General features: G+C 33.8%; 1 protein-coding gene across 2 annotated transcripts in view; it reads left to right on the top strand.

The window, feature by feature from the left end:
• Nucleotides 1-10,807, top strand: part of HGF (hepatocyte growth factor) — a 67,203-nt gene that overhangs the window by 39,952 nt on the left and 16,444 nt on the right. For both annotated transcript variants that reach the window (XM_006088685.3, XM_006088686.3), the window contains exons 9-10: nt 3,432-3,559; nt 7,327-7,429. In XM_006088685.3, coding sequence (XP_006088747.1) covers nt 3,432-3,559; nt 7,327-7,429 — 231 coding nt within the window. The remainder of the gene's footprint in view (nt 1-3,431; nt 3,560-7,326; nt 7,430-10,807) is intronic.

Below are 10,807 nucleotides of genomic sequence, written 5' to 3' on the forward strand. Positions count from 1 at the left end.
TTAGGGAGAGTGGAAGAGAGAGGGAAAGACAGAGAACCATCGATGTCAGAAAAACACTATGATTGGTTGCCTCCTGCACAAGCTCTGACCAGGGCCCTGGGCCCGGGAGAAGCCTGCAACCAAGGTGCATGCCCTTGACCATAATCAAACCTGGGACCCTGTGGTCCGCAAGCCGATGCTCTATCCACTGAGCCAAACTGGCTAGGGCCATAGCTTTGTTCCTACAGGTCTAACAAACCAATAAATGGTAATAGTAACCAGTCAAATTTTAAACCAGTGCCTTTCATATTAACTTTAGGTGAGATTACATACTTTTTCTCCTGCAAAAAGAGGAATATCTTATTTTCAGCTAATATTGTAAACTGATGGATATTAGGCCTAGAAACAAACTTTTTTAAAAATGTTAAATGAATCTTTTCTGTTGTTTCTAGGTTTGCTTTTTAAAAATGGGGATGTAAAACATTTGTTTAGGTGAATTAAGCCAAAGAAACTTCCCTTAAATGTCAGTTACTTGGTTGTATGTGCCTCCTCTGTGGCTGCTTTTTTTCACCACTTGACTTGTTGGACAGACACAGCCACAATGCCATGTGTTTTTAAATTGTCCACCTTGTTATGGGGAACATAAAATGATTGCTTTTGAAATTTATAACACACGTGTCATTCATAGTGCCTTGCTGAAATAGCACCTATAAATAACATATATTGGCTTTATGTAATTGGATTTTAATAAGAGAGCTTAACATTTCAAGATGGAGAATTTTGAGCACTAGTCAGTCAGTCCACTGGAGAAGGGAGATATTTTATGTTTTTCTTTTTAAGTTAATTTAATGTATTTACTTAGATAATAAATATTCATCGCTTATGAGTTTTTTCATTATTTTATAATAACACATTTATAGTTGTTATTCTGGGTTTATTTTCCATCATTTTTTTCACAGCAGTATACTTTTTATTCCTGACCTATATGTTTCACACCTCGGAAATAAATATCAAAGCAAAGAAAGCAAAGAAAATGAGAAAAGATTAGTTAAGAGAGATAGAGAAGACACTGTCAGTGCCATTCACACTTTCTGTTAACTTCTAAGACTGGTAATATTCAAGTAAGAAATCATGTATGTGTGAATACCCAATTAAATTTATCTGTAAGAAAAAAATAATAATGTAATTCACATATTTCACAATTAAAAATTATCAAAAGTTTAGTTGTTATTTGTTATCAGAATTTAAGGTATCCTTTCTTAATTTATTTATTTGGTCAAGATTACCAAACTCACATACAAAAAAAAATAGTGAGTTTTGTTATAAAACAGATAAAATCTGACTCAACATTTTTCTCAGAATGTTGATGCATTTATTTGTGGCCTAGCAGAGAACAGTGTGCTAGTCAGGTGTCTCTGGTTGCATTAAACACCATTTGCTGCAATATGAGACTCCTTACAAATGACAATTTTAAAACTATAACTCAACCATAGTGCCTGTGATGAATCTACATGAATCAGATAATAATTAATTTGTTTTAGAAATGTAAACAATTCTTTCTTCAAGTGAAGGGAAAGATCATAGAAAAAACATTTGGGCATGCCTTGACTCTCATGCTTGCTTAATCTAGATTAATGAGGTGCTTATAGATATTGATTTGTGTGTGTTAAATAATTTTTTTATTTTTTTAATTAAATTAATTGAGGTGACATCAGTTAATAGGATAATATAGGTTTCCAGTGAACAAACACCTCTCCCAAGAAGACATACAAATGGCCAACAGATATACGAAAAGATGTTCAACCTCACTGGCAAATATAGGTTTTTAAAGTGGGTCTAAACTAAGACTTTTGTTAGCCTTAGAACTCTAATGATCTCGCCTTAAATTAATTTAACTAAACAATTATTCATCTAAAATTACAAAATGGTATAAATTTTATGTAAACTTTAATGCACATATTTTGTACTGACATACATTTTTGAAACATTAGTATAAATTGTTTGAAAGAAATAACATTTTCTTTACCTTTCCAGTTAATAATTTTATCATTTTATAAGAAGGATAAAGGCTTGAATAGGGGTTATAACTATGAAAACTTGTTGTTCTATGGCCTTAACTATTGGCAATCACTGTTATTATAACCTTAAATAACAAAGTTTGTGTCAGGACCTATTTTTACTATATAAATTATTATTGATTTTATAATCAAACCCAAGCCTCTTCCTTAAGAACTTCTCAGTTTCTAATGGTTAATTTTGGTATCAATAAAATTATAGTTCTTTTTAAAATATGTGTTTTTATTGATTTTAGAGAGAGAGGAAGGGAGAGGAAGAGAGAAAAACATGAATGTGAGAGAGAAAACTTGATTGGTTGCCTCCTGCATGTGCCCCAAATGGGGAAAGAACCCTCAACTTGTACATACCCTGACTGGAAAAGGAACTGGTGACCCTTCAGTGCACAGGACAACGCTCAACCAACTGAGCCACACCAGCCAGGGCAGTGCTTCTAATTGGACCTAAGTGATGTAAATAATGTGGTTTTAATAGATTGAATATTAATTTTTTTAAATTATTATTCACAGATCTAAAAAAAGACAGTGCAAGCTTGCTTTAAATTAGAGAGCATATTTAGGAAAGCAAGTCTTAAATTCAGTATTTCATTTGAAGTGAATTTTATATTAAGTTTTGCATTAAAATACTTTTATACACAGAGAATATTTGTATAGAATTTTTCCTTACTGAGAACTCTAAATACTTAATAAATTACTGGTAAAATAAAGGATGTACATATACTACATTGATGACTTCTATATTAGGTTTCTATGTTATAATTATGTCTTTATTTTACAAAAATATTTATAAAGATTTAGGTAAGATCTCTAAGTCAAGAAATAAGTAGTGTGGAATTAAAATAAATATATGTAGCAAGTTAAATGAATCAAGAAAAGACAGAATTCAAAGAAGAAATAGGTATGATGTTTTTGTGTGGCAAATGTTTGATTAGGCAAAATTTTCATTTTAAGTGAGAGTAATTAATGACTATTAATAATAGCCTTTATTCTACAGAGAGATACATGTTGTTTCTACATTATAAATGAGCCATAAAGATAATAGTTTAGTTTTAAAATGTGTAGCAGTTGAGAGTCCTAGACTGACAATAAGTGAGAAGAATGTAGTGAGTGGTACCAGTTCTCTCTTTTGTGAAGCAGGAGTGTTTGTCTGAAACTCCAGGCTGGTGGGAGGAAAAGAATACTGACATCTGTCAGCACGTTTTTCAGTAATGGGGCAGTGTCCGTTGCATATATTGAATTCTAAATTGTTCTAACTATCCCAAAACTTAGAACTCTAATTATTGACATGCACACATTCTGGGGTGTCTAGAGGTATAGTAGTGCTGATTCCATCAATGTAAGAACTCGGGCAATTTACATTAACATGCTTATTCTCAATAGGGACCTAAGAGAAAATTATTGCCGAAATCCAGATGGGGCTGAGTCACCCTGGTGTTTTACCACTGATCCAAACATCCGAGTTGGCTACTGCTCCCAAATTCCAAAATGTGACGTGTCGAGAGGACAAGGTAATAGTTGACATTTTGCAATATGGGCATGATTAAATTCAGGGGAACTGCCTAAAGGGAGCTCACAATTTACAGCAGAAAGCCTACTTCTCATTGCACTGCTTTGGTTGAAAAGCAAAGTCCCCAAGTCTGATTTCTTTTTCACATTCATTTGTTCAACGTTTATTTACTTATTGCCTGTATACCAGTGCCAGACACAGTTCTAGGCACTGGAGATATACCAGGAAACAAAACAAAATTCTTTGACCCCCTTGTAACTAAATTCTGGTAAATAGAAAACAAGCAAAGTAAAAACGAGGTTGGGATAGTAAGTTAGTTTGTGGTAACTGCTAGAGAGAAAAGTGTTCCAGTTAGAAGAGAGAGGTTTTGCTGCTTTATATTTTAACTTGAGGCCCAGTGCACAAATCTGTGCATGGGTGGAGTCCCTCGGCCTGGCTGGCGATCGGGGCCCATCAGGGCAGGCCAGGGATAGGGACTGTGGGAGGTTGACCGGCTATGGGAGTGCCCTGACCACCAGAGGGCAGCTCCTGCATTGAGCGTCTGCCCCCTGGTGGTCAGTGCGCATCATAGTGACCATTTGACCGGTCATGTGGTCGATAGGTCCTAACAGTCGCTTAGGCTTTTATATATATAGAATTGTTTGGGAAGATCGTACATATTAAGAAGACCAGAAAGAAGTCAGGGAGCACATGTGCCATATGCATCTGTTTATAAAGGGCATTCTAGATAGAAAAAATCTACAATTGAAAAGAGATGGAAGAGTGCTTGAAAAGTTTAAAGAAACAGCACATCATTATGGCTGGTAGAGACTGAGTAAGATAGAGAGTCTCAGGAGATGAGGTTATAGAGCAGCGGTTCTCAACCTGTGGGTCATGACCCCTTTGGCGGTAGAACGACCCTTTCACAGGGGTCGCCTAAGACCATCCTGCATGTCAGATATTTACATTACGATTCATAACAGTAGCAACATTACAGTTATGAAGTAGCAACGAAAATAATTTTATGGTTGGGTCACAACATGAGAAACTGTATTTAAAGGGCCAGAAGGTTGAGAACCACTGTTATAGAGCAGTTGGCTAAAATCGCATAGGCCTTGTAGGAGTTGGAAGGATTTACACTTTCATTCTGAAAAGGAAGGAACTCTGTTGTAGGGTTCTGAGAAGAGAAATTAAATGACCTGTCTGACTTAAAATTTTAACTGGATGATCCTGGCTGCATTATGGAAAATAGCCAGAACTTCAGACAAGGGCCCAAACAGGGTAATCAGTTGAGTGATTGTTTCAGTAATTTAGGAGATGAGAGTTATGGGGACCTGGGTGTTAGCAGGGGAGATGGTATGTAACAATGGGGTTTGAGATAAATCACCATTGTACTTGAAAAAATAGATGCCATTGAAGGTAATTGTTTCAGGAGCAGTAGTAGAGAAAAGTCAGATTGAAATAGATTTTAAAAAGATATTATTTGTCAAAGATTAATAATGTTAGGTTATGGACATATATTAGTATATAGTAAATTGAGAGCTCTAATTTTTGAATAATTATTTTTTTCACATAAATTTAATTATGATGGCTATGGTCAGTCCTAAATCATCCTAAAAAGTCCAAGCCAGATTTAAAGCTTCATTTCATAGATTTATTGTCCTATACATACTCATCTATCCTTTAACCTCTTTCTCAGTGACATTTTTCACGAACAACTCTGAACACAGTTGCAGAGAGAAGAGGGGATGAGTCCCTTCTCAGTCAATTTCACTGTTCTTTGGCAGATTTTAAAGGTCATTTGGAAATAAAGTTAAAACCAATTATTAAGGGAGTCTTGGTATCTACTGAATGTTTTATTCCTATCTTGTTCATTAAAGCTATTACTGATAATTTGTGATCATAGAGGCAAAAAAGAGCAATTGCTTGATAAGCTTCTGGTATATAAGACACTTTTGTTTACAGTACATATATATTACTTACTAAAAGATCAGGTAATATAAAATGAGAGTTTTGTATTTTAGAAGTTAAGTAATTTAGATGTTATTGCTTATCTAGTAAGTGCACAATTTAATAGACAAAAAAATTAGTTTTATAGAATTTAAATAACTTACCTAAATACTCAGATTAGCACAGCTGTGACTGAATATAACCCTCCTTAAAATGATCTTTCCATTATTCCATGCTTTATCTTTTTTATTAATACTTTAACATTTATTGCATTGTTTTTCTTTAATAATATATTATACTGATACATTACAACAAAGTGCAGGCTCTGTGGGGCAATTTAAAAATGAAGTCCTACTTAATAAGACAATTCAACATACAGCTGTGAAATTTTAACATTGTTATGCTATCGTTTGATAATGCCAAGCTAATGGCACGCACACACACATACACACACACACACACACACACACACACACACACACAAGAATGTTGCTGTTATCCACTCCATGTACCAGAAAATATAAATTTCACATATAGATTGATAAGTTAGAAATTTCTTCTCAAATCTTGCAACACCTGAATTAGCTTATGTATAAATACTCTTCTAATTGGATATTAAATAACTTGTTTAAAAAATAAAATCTTAAATTACAGACTTTCTTTATAAATGTTGATAAAACACAATTTATTAGATTATGTGAGATACACTTAAGAGAATTCATAAGTCCACATTTATATCACTCCTTCTACCACTAACAGTAGTATTGCTACCACTACCATTGCTATTACTGGCAGTAATAATACCTAAATGGAAGGAGCAGGGGAGAAGGAAATATTCATTTACAAGAAAATGACGACTAATAAAGAAGTGTGGGAAATAAAAAATAACCATTTTAAAACCAGCATAGTACTAATTCATGCAAAATTAACCAAAGTATGCCTAAGCCATTAAGTGACTATTACTTGGCAGTATGTTTACTCAGTCTCAAAGGCCTCAACATTTTTTGTTTTTGTTGTTATATAAAAACAAGTTTTTCTTTTACACCACTTAATGAAGATATCAAACTCACCAGTAATAATGATAAAAGCTCTGAAAAGAACAAAATATCATCTATTCAATATTCCTGTGTTTAACTTGATTTTATTCATGAGCAAATAAAAAGATAAAATTAAAGAGCATTTGCAAAACACTTGGCTTGGCCTGGTTGATGTGGCTAAATGGTTGAGCATAGACCCCAGAACCAAGAGGTCATTGGTTCTATTCCTGGTTTGATTACCAATCAGGGCACATACCTGGGTTGTGGGTTTTAGGCTCAATCCCTAGTAGGGGGTGTGCAGGCGGCAGTGCTCGCTAACATATGGGGATGTTTCTCTCATCTATCTCTCTATACCTCATCCTTCCTCTCTCTAAAAATCATTTTTTTAAAAATAAAAAACCCCAACATATTAAAAACAAACAAAACACAGCTGGCTTGGGTGACTCAAAATCCCAATCACATGAAAGATAAAATTAAAACACAACAAATGTGATGAGTATATGAGTGTTCATTATGTCATTCTTTTCTGAAGAAAATGTTGGGAAATACATATGTCATTCTAAAAAGTCCCACTTTAAGTGTCCTTAAAAGCCACCTGTTTAATTTTTTTAAAATGTGCAATTTACTGCATAAAATCTCATTTTAATGAAAAAGAAATTTGGCTGAAAATAAATAATTTGTACAGATTTTAGAGTGATTAAATTTTTATGTTGACTTTTGTGAATTTATATGTTATGTGTTTATTCTATCTGTATTCCCTAGTATTCACTAGTTTTTTTTCCATATATTTATTTATGTTTAGATTGTTATCGTGGAAATGGCAAAAATTATATGGGCAATTTATCCAAAACACGATCTGGACTAACATGCTCAATGTGGGACAAGAACATGGAAGATTTACACCGGTGTGTAAATGTCTTTCTTACAATATATAGTATCCTATATAATAAAGAGGTAATATGCAAATTGACCATCACACCCTCGCACAAGATGGCCACCTCATGTGATCAAAGATGGCCACCACAAGATGGCTGGCAGGGGAGGGCGGGGGGAGGGCAACCAGGCCAGCAGAGGAGGGCAGTTGGGAGCGACTGGGCCTGCAGGGGAGGGTAGTTGGGGGGAGACCAGGCCTGCAGGGGAGGACAGTTGGGGGTGATCAGGACAGCATGGGAGCAGTTAGGCGTCAATCAGGCTGGCAGGGGAGTGGTTAGGGCATGATCAGGCTGGCAGGCAGAAGAAGTTAGGGACAATCAGGCAGGCAGGCAGGCGAGCGGTTGGGAGCTAGCAGTCCTGGATTGTGAGAGAGATGTCCAACTGCCAGTTTAGGCCCAATCCCTGACTGCAATTGTGTGGGGTCGGGCCTAAACCTGCAGTTGGACATCCCCCGAGGGGTCCCAGATTGGAGAGGGTGAAGGCTGGACTGAGGGACACCCCCCCCCCAGGGCACGAATTTTGTGCACCGGGCCTCTAGTGTAGTGATAACAGTAATAGGTATATGCAGGTATGCACATTGATATTTCTTTCCATTATTTATATATCATCATAAGCTAACAAAAACATTAGATTGATTATTCATGCAACTCAATTTAATATTTTATCTCTAAGTAGCAAAATTTTAAATAAGAAATTCAAACCAGTATATATTTATTGAGCACTTACTGTTTGTTCTGCTTTATGATAGGTGCCATGGGGAACATTAACAAAAAGTGGGTATACATTTTGACTCCATCTTTATGGAGGATATGGTCATTTTGAGAAAGTAATTTACATTACTTGATAAAACAAGGCATAATTAAGTGATAAATTTTATGTTTCATGTTGTACATTATATTATTATGTTCTCATAATTAATTGTTAATATTCATAAAAATTGAGTAAGTTACCATTTTCATGTACATACATACCTTAATATCCAATTAACTCCTAAAAACTTAGAAAGACATGTTCCTTATATAACCTTATTTTGACATATAAAATGTTTCTAAAATAAAAGGAATGCAATTGGAAAAAATTCTATATAGTTCAGAGAAGTAGAGATTTTGACATTGGACATATTCACAGAAAAGTAAGTTATCTTCCACTCAAACCTAGCAATAGTGTTAGTGTGTTTGAAATTACAAAAGGAAAGCCATAGTTGTGACATAAAATATCCCAGAATATATGCATAGTTACATTATATGAGTTATCACACTTGACCATTCTGTATGCGTGAATAAGAATTTTAGGACTCAGAGAAATTGAGTCATTTTGCCTCCAGCCACACTTTAACTTTAAAGCCTTTATTCTCTTCCCAAATGTACTCACTAGTGGATGATAATGTTTCAATTAATTTACTTCATAAATAGTGATAATTCTAAGGTAGTGCTCTCTAACATAAATATGCATTTCACTTATGTAAGCTGCATATGTACTTTTAAGTTTTCTAATAGACACATTGAAAGAAGTAAAAATAAACAGGCAGGATTGTTTTTGTAAATATAGTTTTATTATAAATCAAATATATCTAAAGCTTTTTCATTTTATATGTATTCAATATAAAATTATTAATGAGATCTTTTACATTTTTATACTAAAATGTAAAACCTTCAAGATCTGGCATATATTTACAATTATAGCACCATTCAATTTGGATTAGTCACATATCAATTTCTCAGTAGTCATATGTAGCTAATAGCCACTGTATTGGGCACAGTAGCTGTAGGACTTCAAGCATAAGCAGATTTCTGTCCTCATAGATCTTACATTCTAGTATGTAATGCCAGAAAACAGAAAATGCCAATATCATATTGTAAAAATTATGAAAATAGCATATTTTATGCTGTGGGAACGCAAAGAAGTACCACTCAAACCTTTGATCGTCAGGAAGAATTCTAAAGGAAGGGACATTAGCTGTGACATGAGATAAGTAGGAATTGGTGAAAGGAAATGTGGGAGAAAGAGTGCATTAGGCAGAAGATATAGTTTGTTCAAAAGCCTAAAGGTTGAATTGTTCGAAAATCAGAAATAATTTTGGAAGTTTGAAACAACATAATTTGGCCACTGTCCACAGCCAAGGAATTCCCCAGTGGCAAGACTATATAGAGCCCTGGAAGCTGTTTAAAGAAGTTTGGATTTTATCCTGAGTATTAAAGGGATAAAATAACAAATTTAGGCAGGAATCAGCATGATTAAAATTAAATGCTAATTTGAACACTGCTATTTTAAAACTCATTTTTAGAAATACAAAGGCGTGGATCTAGCTCTTATGGACAGACCTGTGAGAGACAATTGTACTAACTCTGCCTTTACTGATTTCTCATTAGAAGGTCAATGTTTTTATGATGGAAGTATTTACACCACAAAAATCAGCAGGGACAACCTATAAAGACTCCCTTTCTACACACTTCAGAGTTCCAGTTATTACTGGAAAGATATGACATTTGCTTAGGTATTGCAATGGTTATAACTATTAACTTACTAAGCTTAAGATTACTTTTGGAAATAGTTAAAAGTCACTTGGAAATAATTTGTAGGAAATTGATGGATGATTAAGTTACATGGTGACACTTAGGTTATATATGTAAATCACATGGAATCTGGAACATAGTATTATGTGTTTGCTGTTGTTATTGCTCCAGAAAATAAACTCGAGTTTGAAAAGATGATCTAAGTTTCCATGTCCAAAGCTCTTCCCAATTTTTAAAATTACATATTAATTACAGTTAAGTTGGTAGTAATAAATAATCCAAAATAAATCCAGTTAGATGTATAGTTTTCATGATTTGGTTAGGATGGCCATGTGGAATTTGACTTCACTAATATTATTGAGGTAAATATAAATATCAATCTATAATAATAAAAGCATAATATGCAAATTGACCGAACAGCAGAACAACCACTGTTATTATTAAGGTCCACAATTTACTATGTATATACATTTTTAAAATTTAAATATTTAGTAAGGTACAATAATGATATTGTACCTTATGTACAGTATATATATATATATATATATATATATATATATATATATACTGTATATAAGCAGGTATGGTCTTATATACAATATTTTTGCTTTTCTTTTGTAACAAATTTAGTGAAGATGTAAAATATGAAAGGCCAAAGTGTTACTCAGTTATCTGTCAAGAAATCACATTTTGTAACTCTATGACCAATGATATTTTATAACTTAACTATTTTATTAGTACATTATTATTAATTTCTCAATGTTTCTTCTTGTATTTTGGCAAAGTTATTTTGCAAGAGATGCTTCATATGTCACTGAAACAAAAAAGTACTTTTCA

The sequence above is a fragment of the Myotis lucifugus genome, unplaced genomic scaffold (genome assembly GCF_000147115.1).
Source record: "Myotis lucifugus unplaced genomic scaffold, Myoluc2.0 scaffold_51, whole genome shotgun sequence".
Lineage (NCBI taxonomy): Eukaryota > Metazoa > Chordata > Mammalia > Chiroptera > Vespertilionidae > Myotis > Myotis lucifugus.